Genomic DNA, 18,996 nt, shown 5'->3' with positions numbered 1-18,996 from the left:
TTTAAAGGAGGAATGTGAGGCAGAGAGGTGTAGATAAATAATTTAATTGCCATAAACTCAAATTTTCTGAAGAGGATAATCTGGCGCAGTCCTCACCATGCATAGACAAGATTTAAACAAAGGAAAATGGGGCTGCTCTGTCAGAGAACGAGAAAGAGAGAGAGAGAGAGAGAGAGAAAGGGGGGGCGGTGGTAGTGGGTGATGGATTAACGTGTGAGGGTCACCACACCTCAGGTGAGGGGAGAGATTGAGAAGGAGAGTCCTTCACGGTGACCTCAGATGGTGTAGGAAATGAATTTGCACTGCCGGTATTACTCCACATTGCAAACCAGCTGCCCAGCCAACTGAGTTACCGGCATCATAATTCCTCACACTTCAACAACAAGACCTTGCAGTTATCTGGCTTCTTTAACGTAACTGTTGTTACAAAGAGCCTCACAGGAACATCTTCAAAGAATAATTAACACTGAGCTGTCTAACAGTCTATTAAGCCAGCTTGGCCAAAGAATTTTGAGGGATATTTTGAAGCAGAAGAGTGTGATAAAAGTTTCAAGAGGGAATTCTAGAGCTAGGGAAAAACAACCAATGATAAATTACACAAAATGTTATTTTGTGTTTAAGTTAGTGATAATGGTGAGGACAGGGATAGTTGACTGCAGAGGATGCATTTTGTTCCAGTTCTTCAGAGTAACAGAATTGTTATTGTGTGGAAGAAAGCTATTTGATCCATTGAGCGTATACTTGTTCTCAGAATATTTGGGCTTAGTACTGATCTTCTGTCTTTTCCCCACACCCTTCACATTGTTTCTGTTTGAATGATCATCCAATTCCCCTCTTGAAGGCCTCACTTGAACCTGCCTCCACTACATTTCCAGGCAGTGCATTCCAAACCCTCACTATTCACTGAATGAAAGAGATTGTTCTCACCTCACATTTGCCTCTTTTACAAAACATCTTAAATTTGTGCCCTCTGGCTCTTAAATCTTTTACAGGCATGTTCAGTTTCTCCGTAGCTACTGTGTCCAGACCCCTCATCATTTTGAAGACCTCCGTCAAGTCTCCCCTCCGTCTTCACCTCTTCAAGGAAAGCAGTCTCCATCTCTCCAATCTATTCTCATAGCTGAAGCATCTCATTCGTAGTACCATTCTTGTAAACCTTTTCTGTACTCTGCCTAATGTATTCATACCTATCCCAAAGTGTGGCATCCAGGACTTTTCATAATACTGCATCTGAGATCTAACCGGAGTCCCGTTTAGGTTTAATATAACCTGATCTCGTATACTGCATCCTACTCATGAAGCATAGAATACTGTACGATTTGTTAACAGTCCTGCCTCTGTACATATAACTCAGATTTCTCTCTACATCAGCACATCACTTAGAGTCGTACATTACATTTTATACTGTCTCTCATGTTTTTACTAACAAAATATCATCTCATAATTTTGTGTATTCAACCTCACCAACCACTGAACTACCCATTCCACCCAATACATATATGTCCTTTGAAATTCTACACTGTGTTCACAGTTAGCAATATTCCCAAGGTCTGCATAGCCCTCAAACTTTGAAATTGACTTCCGCACATTGAGATCTTGATCTTTTATTTATATAAGGCAAAGCAAGGTCCTAAAACTGACCCCCGGGGAACTCCAAGACAAACCTTCCTCCAGCCCAAAAGATACCAAGTAACCATTACTCTCTATCTCCTATCCTCCAGCCAGTTTGTATCTATGTTGCCACTGTCCCTTTTACTCCATGAGGTATACCTTTCCTCAGAAGTCTATTATGTGATACTGTATCCAATGCCTTTTTGTAAGTCCATGCAGACAACGTTGTCAATGCATTCTGTTATCTGTTCAAAAACCTCAGCAAGTTAGTTTGACGCATGTTTTCCCTACTTGACTCAGAACTATAGACCAGGTGCCATTGAAGTGTTCATGCTAGGTTTCAGAAACCAAAGGCATTGGTGGTTAAAAAAATTCTCAGAAATAGGAGTAGGAGGAGTCAGACATCAACAATTCAGACTTCGAGCCTGCTTCCCTGTTCAGTGGGATCATGGATGATCACCATACTCCTGCAGCTTCCCTCTAGCCCTTGATGTATTCAGTATGTAGAAGGGTATTATCTCTGCCTTGGACATAATCAATAACTGGACCTCCCAAACACTCTGCACAAAGAATTCACCATTCGCTGAGTGAAAAGAATCCTTGTTATCCTACACCTAAATTCCCTGCCACTTACTTTGAGATATTATCTCAGAAAATGTTCAAATTCTCATGTACTAAAGGCCAACACACCATTTGCCTTTCCAAATGCTTGTTATACTTGCATGTTAACTTTCAGCTATTGATGAGCAAAAGCACTCAAATCCCTTTGAAATTCAATATTCCCCAACCCCACTCAATTTAAGAAATATTCTGTACTTCTGTGCTTTTTCCAACCAGAGTGGATAACTGCACATTTCTTCACATTGCCAAGTCCATCTGCCGTTCTTCCTTTTCGCTTAACCTCTCCAGAAATCCCCTTGATATTTCTTTACATTCTCCTAGCAGCTTACACTTCCATCTCGTTATGTATCATTTGCAAACTTGGAAATATTACATTTAATCCCCAAATCCAAATCATTACTGTCAACTGTGAATAGCTGGGAGCCAAACTTTGTGACGACCAACTATTCATAGCCTTCTTGCCTGAAAATGACCAGTTCGAGATGTTGCGAAATATTGGTAGCTCGGGTAAATTGGTTGGCTGTTGGTTTGTTCGCCAAGCTTGGCAAATGCATTGCAAACGTTTCATCTCCAGTCGAGAAGACTGATGATATCTTCTCGACTGGAGACGAAACGTTTGCAATGCATTTGCTAAGCTCAGCGAGCAAACCAACAGCCACTGACCAGTTCATTTTTACTTTTTGTTTGATGTCTATTAAGTAGCTCTAAATCCATGCCAGTATATTCCCCCAATCCCATGTGCTATAACTTTGCTTACTGACCTCTTGTGTGAGAATGTGTCTATAGCTTTGTGAAAATCTAAGTAGAGCACATCCACCAGCTTGCTCCTTGTCGATTCTACTAAGTACATCTTAGCAGCACTCCCAACAGGTTTGCTAAATATGATTTCTCTTTCATAAGTTCAAGTTGACTCTGCCGACTCCTTCCGTTATTTTCTAAGTGTCCTGTTATCACATCCTTTGTAACAGATTCTAGCATTTTTCCACATGACTGATGTTAGACTAAGAGGTCTGCTATTCCCCTGATTTCTGTCTTCCTCCTTTCTTCATTAGTGGGGTTACATTTGTCATCGTTTAATCAGTGGGAACTATTCCAAAATCTAAAGAATTTGAAAAGTTAGCTATCAAATGTATCTACTGTCTCTACAGCCACTTCTTTCGACACGAGGTCCAATGGATTTATCTCATTTGAGTCCCAGTAATTTCTCTAGTTTTTTATTTAAATACAGCAACTTGTAGTTCATCCCTCACACCAGTCCCTTGATTCTCCATTATTTCTGGGAGGTTTTCAGTGAGGATAGACACAGTGTATTTGTTCAGCTTCTCTTCCCCAACTACACACTTTTCTGACTCCACTTGGAATGAATGGATATATTTCAGTGAATCAAGAGATGTGAATTTTATGCATATGTTTACAGTAATTATGGCACAGAAGGAGGCTATTTGGCCCATTTCTGGCAGAGTGTTCCAAATGTGTGTTCTTTCTATGTCATTTCTTTGCTCTTGTTAATTGCCTCTTTATTAGAATGTGATTAAAAGGAAATAGTTTTCATTTTTAAAAAATCTCTTTCAGATATTTTATCTCCGCTCTTCGGGACGATTAAGACATCAGCTCAGGTGAGAAGATTCTGCCAGGTATTGGATTGTGGGAGCGGAGTCAGACTGAGTTTACACACAACCTTTTGAGAGAAAAGATTGTTCTGTTCAGATCCAAGTTTGTGGAAGATTTCATAGAAGTGCTGAAAATGATAATTGACAGAACAAATAAGTCCATGAGCAGATGCTAGCTAACCAGAGGTAATCAGCAAAAAGAACAGGAGGGACATGCAACATTATTTCAGCAAGACATGTTGCTATGATCTGGATTACCCTGTTTGAAAGCAGATTCAATAATAACTCTCAGAAGGGAATATGGGGGCATGCTTGAAAAGTGAAACTTGCAGGGCTTTGTGAAAAGGGCAGGAGAGTAGGATTGATTGGATAATTCTTTCAGAGAGCCACTACAGACATGATGAGCTGAATAACCTCCTTCTACACTGTAAGGTTCTGTAAAAACCTGCCCAGTTGTTAATAGATCTCATATTTAAAGAATTTCTGTCCAGTAACTATCTTAAACTTGTTTTTCCCAGAAATCTGTTGGTTAGTTATGATGACTTGTCTTAAAGTATTGCTTAGATATTCAAGAACCTAAGTGGAGAAGATACTATCTGAGAGACAGATCCAGTTGACCTTCAGGTTACTCCCCATGGATTTTCTCCCTAGATCAGTCTTTGACCTATTTGTTTACAACTGTATTGGTATAACCTCAATCACTTAGAACGGTAAGGGCAGCAGGCTTATGGGATCACCATCACCGGCAGTTCCTACTCTAAGCCATACACACTATCTAGACCTGGAAATAAATCATTGTTCCTGAACTGTCACTGGATTACAGTCCTGGAGCTCCCTAACAGCATGGATATCCCTACACCCCATGAACTGACACAGTTTAAGAAGGCAGTCACCACAGTCTCAAGGGCAATTGGGGACGGGCAATAAATGCTGGCCCAGCTATCAATGTCCACATCCCATTAATGAATGTTATTTTAAATCCTCTAAGGAAACCATGGATCTTTGTTCGCACTAATTACAGACAGATCCTTCATCTTGTTGCGAGTATCTCAATCCCGGAATTACATCTTACACCAGAAACAAAAACAGAATTTTCTGGAAAAGCTCAGCAGGTCTGGCAGCATCTGTGAAGAGAAATCAGAGTTAATGTTTTGAGTCCAGTAATCCTTCCTCAGAACTTAGAAACTTAGAATGGTCACTGGACCTGAAGTGTAAATCTGATTTCTCTTCACAGAGGCTGCCAGACCTACTGAGCTTTTCCAGCAAATTCTGCTTTTGTTTCTGATTTACAGCCTCCGCAGTTCTTTTAGATTTTGTTTTTTGTGTTACACCGGGCCATTAATTTGCAGGAAGACTCTTTTTTTATGTCTGGAAAACTAATTTCAATAATTAATGTTTTTACATTTCAGTTTAATTACTGCATTGACATTCCTTGGTTGGTTAAGCAATACCCCGAAGAATTCAGGTGAGTCCTGTGATATAAGCAGTGTGATTTATATATATTTTAAAGTTATTTAGTTCAGAGCTTGGATTTGAGCTAGTGACGTGTGGCTTTTTTGTTTGCGCATCTGAAAGGGTTTAATAATTAATTCTAAGTATTTCTGTAGGCATGGTGATTTATATTTTTTAAAAATCAGGCTAAGAGAATTCTTAGAAGTTTATAGGAACTTGTTTAGTTTGGAAGAGCTTTTAAGAGTAAACAGTTGTGAGTTAAACTTGCAGTTTAAAAATTATAGATTTTTTTTTCTTTTCATGACGGGAAACACAATATTTGAAAATATCTATCAGGCCTGACTTTAGTCTGGGATATGATCTACCAGTAACAACATCATAATAACCCCCATTGTTTTTCTACTGAGGCAACTAAACCCACATGGCTACAGGATGTCTGCACTTTTATTCAAGGCCCTTTGCTACAGTGTTCACAAATACTCACCCAGGCTGCAAGGAGCCTGCCTGCCACCCTCGTACATGTCCCGGTTATCTTGTCTGCTGTACAAACCTCAGCACTGCACGCTTTGTTGCGGTGTGGTACATCTTTTTTTTCCAGCATGAGCGTTTTGACTGCTTCATGTGCACGAATTGTCGCAGTTCTGATATGTACTGAGGGAGTGCTGCACCGTCAGGCATGCACTCTATGAAATGAGATGTGACAATGAGGCCTTGTTTGCCCTCAGATGGATTAAAACAACTAGTGGCAGGATTTTGAAGAACACTGAAATTATTCTTGGGGTTCGGGATCATGCTTATCTCTACAACAAATGACAAAGGCCTTCTACCTGCTAACAATTGGGCAGCACAGTGGTTGGCACTGCTGGCTCACAGTGCCAGGGAGCCAGGTTCGATTCCACCCTTGTGCAGTTGGCACACTCTCCCCATGTCTGCATGGGTTTCCTGCCACAGTCCAGAGATGTACAGGTTAGGCCATGTTTGGGATTGACCATGAGAAATACACGCTTACAGGATAGGGTGGAAGGGGTGAGATGCTCTTCAGAGGGTTGGTGTGGACTCAGTGGGTGGAATAGCCTTCTCCCACACTGTAGGGATGCTATGAAAAACTGTGTGATTGGCTTTCAAGTAGCTGAACAGCTTGTGGACATGAAAATTTGGTCAGAAGCCTTTGGACCTCTGGAAAGGAAGGTGCTGTCCTTAACTCTGCAGTAAAAACACCTCAACCCTGAAAGCCCATTTATTTTCCCTTACAGTTGCTGTAAGCTGTGGCTTTTAAACAACAAGTCAGAGACATTTTAAGTGTGAAACAGTTTCCATGTATCCCCTGCAAACAAGTGGAGAAGGAAAATCAAAGAGCAGCAAGTCCTGACAAGCCAAAAGAATAATCTCCTGTGGTCAGGCACTTTTGAACTGCCTTCCCAGTCTTTCCCTCCACCCGTAACACCCAGTTTTCTTTTGTGTCTGTCTGCGTGTGTGATAGGGGGACTTTTGGAAGGGGTTCAGACTTCTAGCCAGTACAGTTGATTGCCATTGGCTCATAATTGTTGATCTGTTGCTAACTTTTTTGTAATAATTGGTAATTCTTGTTAAATACAAAAACGTGTTTCATGCTTTCTGCCATCCTGAGTTTAAGATCCAGGTAAATGTGTGTAATAAAAGCTTTAACTTTGCGATGACTCTGGGAGTATGGGGACTCGATTTCTAGCATATTGCTTCAGTGAAGTGTAGCAAGTGGTGGACCAGGCTGTAGGGCTTAATGGCCCACTCCTAATTTCTATGTCCATTTGATGCTACTTGAGGGGATTTCCCTGCTTTCTTTTAAGATAATGCCATGAGACCTTTTACAGTCATCTGAGTTGAGAGTGAGGGCCCCCAGTTAAGCATCTCATCAGAAACACTGGACATTACACAGTGCAGCACTCCTTCTGATCCATCCTGAGAGGCTCAACTTAGTTGGTTTGGAACCTAGACTCAGGACTAGGATTCGAGCCCATGATCTGCTGAGCCAGAGGTGAGAGCCTGTTGCCTGCTGAACTGTAGCTAGCGCTGAAGAGCAAAATGTCATTAAGTAGGAAAACTCACTTTTCATTGGTCTTCACTTTCCAATTGCTGAATTTCAGGTCAAAGCCTTTACTGATTGTTCATGGAGAGCAGCGTCAGTCTAAAGCAGAACTGCATGAGGATGCACATCCTTATCCCAACATCCGTCTCTGCCAGGTAAGGAAGAAGCCAAAAATAATCTCATTACACTCCAGAGTCTTATATGGGGTGAGGTTAGGGAGCCTTCTATTCCTTGTAGTTTAATATATACTCTGTGAGGTAAGATTAAGGGCTCTCTGTTTACCGTAGTTCATCCTATATCCTAAAGGTCACTCAGTAGTTTAGTGCAGTCTGTATATGCTGATATTTGTATAGCACCACCCAGATTTACCCTTGAACCAGTCCTTGCCAGTTACAGAGTTTGTGACAATTGGAAACATGTCACGAAGTTCATGCCTTGAAAAACCAGCAGTTTATCACTTGGCAGCACAGAACTTGAAAATGACTGACGAGAGAGGCACTTTGCAAAAGCATTTTGTCTGACACCCATTGGGGGAAGGAACAAGAATGCCGACTTTCAAACAATTGCAACCGTTTATACAGCAGTGATTGCACATTGTGAGATCATTTCTACATTTATATTGTGATCTGAAGAGACCAGAACCCTGTGCCTTCAGCTACTTTCTGGAACTGAGGGAGACTCAGAGCCTAAAGTCAGAAACAACTGCCATTCCCTCCAAGTGTAAATACTTTGCATTGTATTATCAGTTAAACAATCGGGCCTTTCCTTTTATCTCCAACTATCAAACCACCTGGGCTCACTGTCAGGCAGCAACCTCCCTCCCACCACCATAGACCTTAAATTTAAAGCTAAAGGCATAAAATAATCTATTAAACCTCTTAATTGTAAAAAATAAATCTAACATCAATTCTTGTAGTGAAACGCATCCTAAATTTCTGCTCAGTTTGAGTGGAGTGTTTCCTAGTTACACTCCAGCAAAGTCTAGCCCTAATTTTTACTGTGCCCCTCATCTTTGACTCCTCAACCTATGGAAATCTACCTATCTATCAATCTATCCCCACTTCTCCTTTCTGCCCATCTTCTAATCCACTTTTTCACCCTCGTCCTAATTTAAGTCTCATCACCTGCATTGTCTAAATGGTTTGTGCCATTTGCCTTTCTGTGAGATCACAGCTGATATTTACCATCTTTTGTTCGATACCCCTCATATAACAAATATCAATTCCTCTCTCCTTCTATCCTCATTGCCTTAAATCTAACTTTAAATTGACTCTCCTGTCTGGGAACTGCCTTGCCAAGTGAAATCATTTCTCGGTACCCACCCTAACCTGTCTCTTTATAAATTTCAGTACCTTGATAGGATCTCACCTCGACATTGTAGCTTCAAGGCAACACAAGGCAATACAACCTGTTGTTTTAAGTCCTGGTTTAATTCTTGTGGACCTACAGTGTCCTTGCAAAGCATCGAGTCTGACACCGAATGCAGAGTTCCAAATGGAAGCTGAGCCAGGTTCTGTAGAACTTGAAAAATCACTTTCACTTTTGTGCTTTGATCTGTTCAGATAAGCAGCAGTACTCCACTAATGTTATTGATTACTGTTTGTGCCTATGCACTAATGTTTAGTGATTTCTCTATACAGAGTTAAATCCCATTGTTCCCCATTCCCCAGTGTCTTAATATTAACACGATGTTCTCATCTATGAAGAATGAGAATAGAATCCCTACAGTGGGAAAACTGGCCATTCGGGCCAACAAGTCCACACTGACTCTCCGAGGTGCACCCCCCCCCCCCCCAGATCCACCCCCTACCCTCTCCTTGTAGTCCTGCATTTCCCATGGCTAATCCACCCAACCTATGCATCCCTGGACACACTGGACAATTTAGCATGGCCGGTCTACCTAATCTGCACATCTTTGCACTGTGGCAGGAAACCAGCGCATCCAGATGAAACACATGCTGAGATGGGGAGAATGTGCAAACTCCACCCAGACAAGTCGCCCAATTGAGCCCAGGTCCCTGGTGCTGTGAGGCAACAGTGTGAGCCACTGTGCCGCCCATTATCTTCCGCAGGACCTTTCTTTATCCTATGTTTGTTCCAGTTTCGTATGATGTCTTTGGTCTCCATTCTCTCTGTTTCTCCTCTTCCCATCTCCACAACTCCCTCTGCCTCCTCAGTGTTATCTGCAAATTTAGATATACTACTCCGCTATAATCTCATTGAATGGAACATCAGACTCAATGGGCTGAATGGTCTCCTTCCACTATATTTATGGCCTTAACTTGCCAAATCTTCATCTGAGTGAGGCCTAGTGGTATTATCACTAGATATTAATCTAGAGACCTAGGTAATGTTTTGGGGACTTGTGTTCGAATTCTGTCACAGCTGATGGTGGAGTTTGAATTCAATAAAATTCTGGAATTAAGAGTCAAATGATGACCGTTGGCTAGTTTCAGAAAAACCCACCTTGTTCACTAATGTCCTTTAGGAAAGGAAACTATCATTCTTACCTGGTCTCATCTACATGTGACTACAGACCCACAGCAATAGGTTGACCCTTAACTGTGCACAGGGTAATTGGGGATGGGCAAGAAATGCTGGCCTAGCCAGTGATACCCACATCAGAAATGCATAGAACATACCAACTCTACCAGGTCTAAGGAAATGTCACCTTCTACCAAATGCTATGTACTTTCTTTCACTCACCCTTTCTGTTTTATGTCCCAAGCAATTGTTTATTAAATTAATTCTTGGAAAGTGGGGTAATGCTGTTGGTTTCCCATCCTGGACTACACATGAGACGGTGTTGGTGAGCTGCCTTCTTCAATCACTGCAGTCCATGTGCTGTAGTTAGACCCACCATGCACTTAGGTAGGGAATTCCAGGATTTTGATCCAGTGACAGTGAAGGGAAGGCAGTATTTCCAAGTCAGGATGGTGGGTGGCTTGTAGGAGAACTTGCAGGGCATGGTGTACCCATATATCTATATAGAAGTGGTCATGGGTTTGGAATAAAGATCTTTTGTGAATTTCTGCAGTGTACCTTGTAGATAGTGGTGATGGAGACAGTGTCAAAGTCGGTGTCAAATCCAGGGTCATTTCTGTCAATTTCTAGCAGGGAACTTTATAAAGGGCCTTCTGAAATTATGCATAGCCTGCATTCAGTAAATTCTCCAATAGTGTGTTTTGCAGTAATGTGTCAAAGACTTTCTGGAAGTCTTAAGTACAAGACAGCATCGCATTCCAGTCAAACCCCTCACAATACTCCTATGCATCAGTGATAATGGGAACTGCAGATGCTGGAGAATCCAAGATAATAAAATGTGAGGCTGGATGAACACAGCAGGCCCAGCAGCATCTCAGGAGCACCTCCTATCCACCAGCTGTGTCAAGGTCCATCTTCTTTTCTGAATGTCTATGTACTTCCACTGGAGGGCGCTGTTATCTGTCTGTGTCATTTATTTCTACAATGACAGAGATTCACCTGTAAACAACATCTTTTCCTGTGGACTCTGTGTAGTTGAAAGTTTTAAGTCATTGCAACGAACAGAATAGTGTTTGCAGGGACTTTGAGTGTTTCCTTGTCAGTCTGTCACCTTCCATCCCCATTAAACCGGAAATCTTCCAGAATACTGCGATGTCCTGACTCTCACCTACTCCTGTTTACCCGAAATCACCAAAATTGATTAGACCAGGAACTTTGCAATTAAGATCAGGAGTGGGCTACTTGGTCCTTCAAACATGTTTCACTATTTGTGTCCAATCCGATTCTGGCTTCAGCTGTGCTTAGCTATCTGACCCCTCATGACCTATGACTCTCTTAAAGAGCCATACAGTCATATAGCATAGAAACAGACCCTTCGATACAATTCGTCCACGCTGACCATGCATCCCAATCTGATCTGGTCCAATTTGCCAACATATGGCCCATATCCCTCTGAACCCTTCCTATACATGTACCCCTCTAGATGTCCTTTAAATGTTGTAATTGTACCAGCCTCCACCACTTCCTCTGGCAGCTTATTCCACACATGCCCCACCCACTACATGAAAAAGGTTCTCAGGTTCTTTCTAAATCTTTCCCCTCCCACTCTAAACCTATGCCCTCTAGCTTTGCGCTCCCTCGCCCTAGGATTCTCCACCAAAAAATCTATCCAGATGAGCCCTCTGTAATTGAATTTTACTTTTATTATTCGTTCATGGGATGTGGACATCGTTGGCTTGGCCAGCTCTGTCCTCATAGAAGTTCTGTGGAGCACTTGAGATAATTTACTCCAGTAAAGTTGCAATATGCATGTTGATGTTGTGCTTTTACACGACTAAAAAGGAAATTCCATTATATTGTGGGAGGTGTAGAGGGAAGAATGGATGTGAGAGCTGACAATGAGTCTGTGAAGGGTTCGAGAGCAGATGCATGGTGCTAGTCACTGTATTACAGCAAGAATAACGGGATGTGGGACGAGCTGTAGTATTCGGGCAGCCAGACTGATGGATCAAGGTTAAAAAAAGTCACAGGAGGAGACCATTTAGCCCTTTTGGCTTGTACTAGCTCTTTGGGACTAATTGGATAGTTTTTTTTTCTCTATCTCCTCCAGATCCAATTCTCCAAGCACATTAAATGTTGACCATGCAGAATTTTCAAGAAGAATTTTAAGAAAGTGAATCATTAAAATAGCACAGCACTGGAGATCACCATGCCTTGAGGAAAGACCAGTCTCAACTATCTAGCCCTGATGTGCTGCTGAGTTTATTAATCACCCTTACCGTCAGGGTGTTCCACATCTCAATAGATGCTGCAGGAGAAATCTCAGCTCATTTCTTTCCTGAATTTTTTCTATGCTGTTTGTTATTAGTCTGTGACTGACAGCATCTGGCCCATGAGAGGATGTGAAGAAGCTTCGGGAGTGTTCACTGTGGTGGATGTGAACTTTACTGTTCCATTGTACTGCAATGTGGCTGATCTCCCACACATTACCCTTCTGAGAATGCTCTTTCATCACCCAAAACTCTCCTGTCCATGTCTTAGCTTGCGCCTTTCCCCCATCATCCCCGGTGCTCACTGACCACAAACACTTTGTCAAGTGTGATTTTAAAATTCTCATCCCTCTTTGTAAATCCTGTATAGCTTCACATGTCTCTATTTGTGTGATCCCCTCCAGTGCCATATACCTCCAAGTTAATTTAAAGGAATGAGGGATTAACTAATTGAAACATATAGGATTTTGAAGGGGTTGACAGGGTAAATGCTGAAAGGATGTTACCCCTCATGGGAGAGTCTAAGACAAGAGGGCATGGCCTCAGAATAAAGGGGTGCCAATTTAAGACTGAGGTGAGGAGGAATTCCTTCTTTCATAGCTTTGAGAGTCTTTGGAACTCCTTGCCCCAGAGAGCTATAGGGACAGAGTTATAGTGCACATTTCAGACTGCAATACAGATTCTGAGATGGAGTTCTGAAGAAGGGTCACTGGACCCAACACATTAACTCTGCTTTCTCTCTATAGATGCTGCCAGACTTGCTGAGCTTTTCCAGCAATTTCTGTTTATTTTCTGATTTCCAACATCTGCAGTTCTTTTTTCTTTCAAATAAGTCATTGATTAGTCAGGGAAGCAAGGCTTATGGGGATAGGGCAGGAAAGGGGACTTAAGGAATGTCGGATCAGCTGTGAATCCATTAAGCAGCAGAGCAGGCTAGAGAGCCAAATGGTCGACTCCTGTTCCTATTTCTTATGGTCTTATTGTCTAAAATATTTGAACTTCGTTAGTTCTGACCACTTTTACATTTCTAATCGTAAATGTTGCCCCATTCTATCTTCAGCTGCTCTTCCCAAAACTCTGGAATTCCTTCCCTGAACCTCTTTGACTTGTTATCTGCCTTCAAGGCATGCCATAAAGCTGCTGTATAAATAAAGTTACTGAAGAGGACCAAGGAACAAGAGTAGGCCATTCAGCCCATTGAGCTTGCCCTGCCAACCAAAATGATCATGGCTAATCAAATACTTTAATGTCTTTTATTTACCTCGCCAGCCGCCCCCCCCCCCCGCCCCCCCCCCCCCCCCCCCCCCCCCGACAGCTCTTTAAGCCACAGATGATTAGAAATCTATCAATCTCTACCTGATATGTACTGCAAGACTGAGCCTCCATAACCCTCTGCGGTCGAGAATTCCAAAGACTCAAATGAATTTTCCTCTTCTCAGACTGAATGTCCTAGAATCGTAGAATCCCTGCAGAGTAGAAGCAGGCCATTCGGCCCATTGAGTACACACCAACCCTCCGAAGATCATCCCACCCAGACTCACCCTAACCCAACAACCATGCATTTCCCATGGCCAATCCGCCTCACCTGCACAGCTTTGCATTGTGGGAGGAAACTGGAACACCCGGAGGAAACCCAGGCAGACACGGGAGAATGTGCAGACTCCACTCTTACAGTGGCCCGAGGCTGGGATTGAACCTGGGTCCCTGGCGCTGTGCAGCAACAGTGATCCACCATGCTGCCCTCATTTTTAAATAGTGCCTATTTATAGAACATAGAACATTACAGCACAGTACAGGCCCTTCGGCCCTCGATGTTGTGCCGACCTGTCATACCGATCTCAAGCCCATCTAACCTACACTATTCCATGTACATGCATATGCTTGTCCAATGGCGACTTAAATGTGCCTAAAGTTGGCAAATCTACTACTGTTACTGCCTTTGTTGACAGTACATAGAGACGAGGGGAATTTGTTTTCCTTCAGAAGGTCGTGAGTTTGTGAAATTCTCTTACTGCGAAAGCAGTGGAGGTGGGGTCATTAAATATTTTCAAGACGGAGGTTCAACGAACAAGAAAATCAGAGTGCAGGCAATATAAGAGAGGAAAGTGGATTGAGGGTGCCATCAGCCAATCTTAACTGTTTGAACGGGATCAATGAGCCGAATGGCCGGCTCGTCTCTTAACTCATGCTTGTTGGTGGAACCTGTGTCAGTGATGTTGTTGGGCAGTAAATGCTAGGAGATCCTGCTGGGCGAATAATCCCAAACTCAGCGCTGCCAAAGCTCTGCAAAGTTAGGGGGCCAGTTATTCTTAATATTAACCTGCATATTATTTGGATAATGGCAGTGGGTGGTTGTATTGTGCCTTGTTTGTCAATAATTTGATAAATGTGCAATGGAGCCATTTTTAATGTTTCCAGGCCAAGTTGGAGATCGCCTACGGGACTCATCATACGTGAGTAGATGATCTTTATGTATGTGTCATACAGAAATGGTGTTGGAATATTGGCTACCATGGCGATATGCTTTTAATTTATCAATGGTCATATATCTATACCGTATCAGGGGTCTCTGATCAAACAACGGGTCCACCCCAATGTTAAGAACGTCAGAATCAGTACTTGGCCACACACCCTGTTGAGTCACTCGATAGCCGTGTGGCTGATTACACCTCAGCTCTAGGTTCCCACTTTATGTCTGGTTTCTTCTGATGTCCAGCAATGTGTTGACCTCCATCTTGAATATACTCAGTGATAAGGATCCCAGGGGATGTGTGTGGCGTGTGGCAGGGCTTCCCAAAGCGGAGGTCAGGACCCCAAATGTGGTCACAAGCTCTGAAGGAACAATGGCTGCCACACAGCGCCAACTGAGCTACGTTGGGAACGTGATGGCCTAGTGGTATTATATCTGAACTGTTAATCTAGAGACTCAGATAATGTTCTGGGGACCCAGGTTCGAATTCCACCATGGCAGATTGTGGAATTTAAATTCAATAAAATCTGGAATTAACAAGTCTACCGATGACCATGAATCCATTACCGATTGTTGGAAAAAACCCATCGGGTTCACTAATGTCTTTTAAAGAGAGAGGCTGCCGTCTTTACCTGGTCTGGCCGACATGTGACCCTAGACTGACAGCAACATGGCTCAACCTCAATCAGGGATGGGCAATAAATGCTGGTCTAGCCAGTGACACCCTCATCCTCTGAATGAATATGGAAAAAAAAGCAACAGTACTCCCACTTTAACAGGCCCCCACTTTCTTGGGCTGTTCCCTCCCCAGCACTCCCCTCTCCACATCTCCTTATGCTCTGACAGGTCTCCACCATTTTTTCTTTATTTGCTTGTGAGGCATGGGCATTGCTGGCTGGTCCAAAATTTATTGTCCATCCCTAGATGCATTGAGAAGGTGGTGGTGAGCTGCTTTGTGAAACTACACAGTCCATGTGTTGTAGGTAAAGCCACAATGCCCTTAGAGAACATACTCCAGGATTTTGACCCAGTGGCAATGAAGGAACAATGATCTATTTCCAAGTCAGGATGGTGAGTGGCTTGGAGGGGAACTTGCAGGGGGTGGTGTTCCCATGCATCTGCTGCCCTTGTCCTTCTGGATGGATTCAATCATGGGTTTGGAAGGTGTTGTATGAGGATCTTTGGTGAATTTCTGGAGCGCATCTTTTAGATAGTGCACACTGCTGCTACTGAGAATCTGTAGAGGAGGGAGTGAGTGCTAGTGGATGTGGTACCAATCAAGCTGGTGCCTTTTCTAAATGGTGACAAGTTTCTTGAATATTGTTGGAGCTGCACCCATCCAGGGGAGTATTTCATCACGACCTATGCCTTGCAGATGGTGGACAGATTTTGGGGTGTCAGGGGATGTGTTACTTGTTTCAGGTTCCTAGCTTCAGACCTACTCTTGTAACCACTGTCCCTCGACCTCTTCATCTCAAACTGCCGTCGAGACATTAACCGCCTCAACCTCTCCACCCCTCTCACCCACTCCAACCTCTCCCCTGCAGAACTGGCAGCCCTCCGCTCCCTCCGCTCCAACCCCAACCTTACCATCAAACCCGCAGACAAGGGTGGCGCACTGGTAGTATGGCACACTGACCTCTACATCGCCGAGGCCAAACGCCAACTCTCCAACACGTCCTCCTACCGCCCCCTTGATCATGACCCCACCCCTGAGCACCAAACCATCATCTCCAACACCATTCATGACCTCATCACCTCAGGGGACCTCCCACCCACAGCCTCCAACCTCATTGTTCCCCAACCCCGCACGGCCCGTTTCTATCTCCTTCCCAAAATCCACAAACCTGCCTGCCCTGGTCGACCCATTGTCTCAGCCTGCTCCTGCCCCACCGAACTCATCTCCACCTATCTGGACTCCATTTTCTCCCCTTTGGTCCAGGAACTCCCTACCTACATCCGTGATACCACCCACCCCCTCCACCTCCTCCAGGACTTCCAATTCCCTGGCCCCCAACACCTCATTTTCACCATGGACATCCAGTCCCCAAACACCTGTATTCCGCATGCAGATGGCCTCAAGGACCTCCGCTTCTTCCTGTCCCGCAGGCCCGACCAGTTCCCCTCCACCGACACCCTCATCCGCCTAGCCGAACTCGTCCTTACCCTCAACAACTTCTCTTTCGATTCCTCCCACTTCCTACAGACTAAGGGGGGGTGGCCAAAGGCACCCACATGGGCCCCAGCTATGCCTGCCTCTTTGTAGGTTACATGGAACAGTCCCTCTTCCGCACCTACACATGCCCCAAACCCCACCTCTTCCTCCGTTACATTGACTGTATCAGCGCTGCCTCTTGCTCCCCAGAGGAGCTCGAACAGTTCATCCACTTCACCAACACCTTCCACCCCAACCTTCAGTTCACCTGGGCCATCTCCAGCACATCCCTCACCTTCCTGGACCTCTCAGTCTCCATCTCAGGCAACCAGCTTGTAACTGATGTCCATTTCAAGCCCACCGACTCCCACAGCTACCTAGAATACACCTCCTCCCGCCCACCCTCCTGCAAAAATTCCATCCCTTATTCCCAATTCCTCTGCCTCCGCCGCATCTGCTCCCACGATGAGGCATTCCACTCCCGCACATCCCAGATGTCCAAGTTCTTCAAGGACCGCAACTTTCCCCCCGCAGTGATCGAGAACGCCCTTGACCGTGTCTCCCGCATTTCCCGCAACACATCCCTCACACCCCGCCCCCGCCACAACCGCCCAAAGAGGATCCCCCTCGTTCCCACACACCACTCCACCAACCTCCGGATACAACGCATCATCCTCTGACACTTCCGCCATCTATAATCCGATCCCACCACCCAAGACATTTTTCCATCCCCACCCTTGTCTGCCTTCCGGAGAGACCACTCTCTCTGTGACTCCCTTGTTCGCTCCACACTGCCCTCCAACCCCACCACACCCGGCACCTTCCCCTGCAACCGCAGGAAATGCTACACTTGCCCCCACACCTCCTCCCTCACCCGTATCCCAGGCCCCAAGATGACTTTCCATATTAAGCAGAGGTTCACCTGCACATCTGCCAATGTGGTATACTGTATCCATTGTACCTGGTGTGGCTCCCTCTACATTGGGGAAACCAAGCAGAGGCTTGGGGACCGCTTTGCAGAACACCTCCGCTCGGTTCGCAATAAACAACTGCACCTCCCAGTTGCAAACCATTTCCACTCCCCCTCCCATTCTTTAGATGACATGTCCATCATGGGCCTCCTGCAGTGCTACAGTGATGCCACCCGAAGGTTGCAGGAACAGCAACTCATATTCCGCCTGGGAACCCTGCAGCCCAATGGTATCAATGTGGACTTCACCAGCTTCAAAATCTCCCCTACCCCCACTGCATCCCAAAACCAGCCCAGTTCGTCCCCTCCCCCCACTGCACCACACAACCAGCCCAGCTCTTCCCCTCCACCCACTGTGTCCCAAAACCAGTCCAACCTGTCTCTGCCTCCCTAACCTGTTCTTCCTCTCACCCATCCCTTCCTCCCACCCCAAGCCGCACCTCCATCTCCTACCTACTAACCTCATCCCACCTCCTTTGACCTGTCCATCTTCCCTGGACTGACCTGTCCCCTCCCCACCTATACTCTCCTCTCCACCTTATCTTCTTTTCTCTCCATCTTCGGTCCGCCTCCCCCTCTCTCCCTATGTATTCCAGAACCCTCACCCCATCCCCCTCTCTGATGAAGGGTCTAGGCCCGAAACGTCAGCTTTTGTGCTCCTGAGATGCTGCTTGGCCTGCTGTGTTCATCCAGCCTCACATTTTATTGTCTTGGATTCTCCAGCATCTGAAGTTCCCATTATCACTAGTAACCACTGTGCTTATGTGGTGAATCCACTTGAGTTTTTCGTCAACGATAACCCCAAGCATGTTGATCGAGGGGGTACCTGTGATTGTTACACCATCAAATGTCAAGGGGCAGTGGTTAGATTATCTCTTATTTGAGATGGCCATTGCCTGGTATTTGTATGGCATGAATGTCACTTGCACAATGAAGAGTCACAACATCTTTGAGGCCTTGAATGACTTTGAGGAGCATTTTGCATGATACATAATTTCAAATCATAAAAGAAGGGGATGATGTGGATGTCGTAATCCAAGAGAAGCGGTGTGAAACATTGGACAGAATAATCATAACAAAACAGGAAGTGTTAGAGGAGTTGGAATCATTGATTAGATAGGGTGGACAGTGAGAGTCTTTTTCTGGGGATGATGATGTACGAGGGGGCATAGCTACAAATTGAGGGGTGATTGACCTCTGTCTTAAATCTGAGGCAGGTTCTTTACTCAGAGAGTGGTAAGGGCGTGGAATGCCCTGCCTGCCAATGTAGTTAACTCAGCCACATTAGGGG

General features: G+C 44.5%; 1 protein-coding gene across 6 annotated transcripts in view; it reads left to right on the top strand.

Annotated features, from left to right (window-relative positions):
- tdp1 (tyrosyl-DNA phosphodiesterase 1) overlaps positions 1–18,996 on the top strand; it is a 135,142-nt gene that overhangs the window by 10,210 nt on the left and 105,936 nt on the right. For all 6 annotated transcript variants that reach the window (XM_059648971.1, XM_059648966.1, XM_059648968.1 and 3 more), the window contains exons 3-6: positions 3,805–3,848; positions 5,252–5,307; positions 7,415–7,511; positions 14,529–14,563. In XM_059648971.1, the coding sequence (XP_059504954.1) occupies positions 3,805–3,848; positions 5,252–5,307; positions 7,415–7,511; positions 14,529–14,563 (232 nt within the window). The remainder of the gene's footprint in view (positions 1–3,804; positions 3,849–5,251; positions 5,308–7,414; positions 7,512–14,528; positions 14,564–18,996) is intronic.

Source organism: Stegostoma tigrinum, chromosome 10, assembly GCF_030684315.1.
Source record: "Stegostoma tigrinum isolate sSteTig4 chromosome 10, sSteTig4.hap1, whole genome shotgun sequence".
Lineage (NCBI taxonomy): Eukaryota > Metazoa > Chordata > Chondrichthyes > Orectolobiformes > Stegostomatidae > Stegostoma > Stegostoma tigrinum.
The sequence above is the reverse complement of the archived record's forward strand: the minus strand, read 5'-3'. Positions and strand labels throughout refer to the sequence as shown.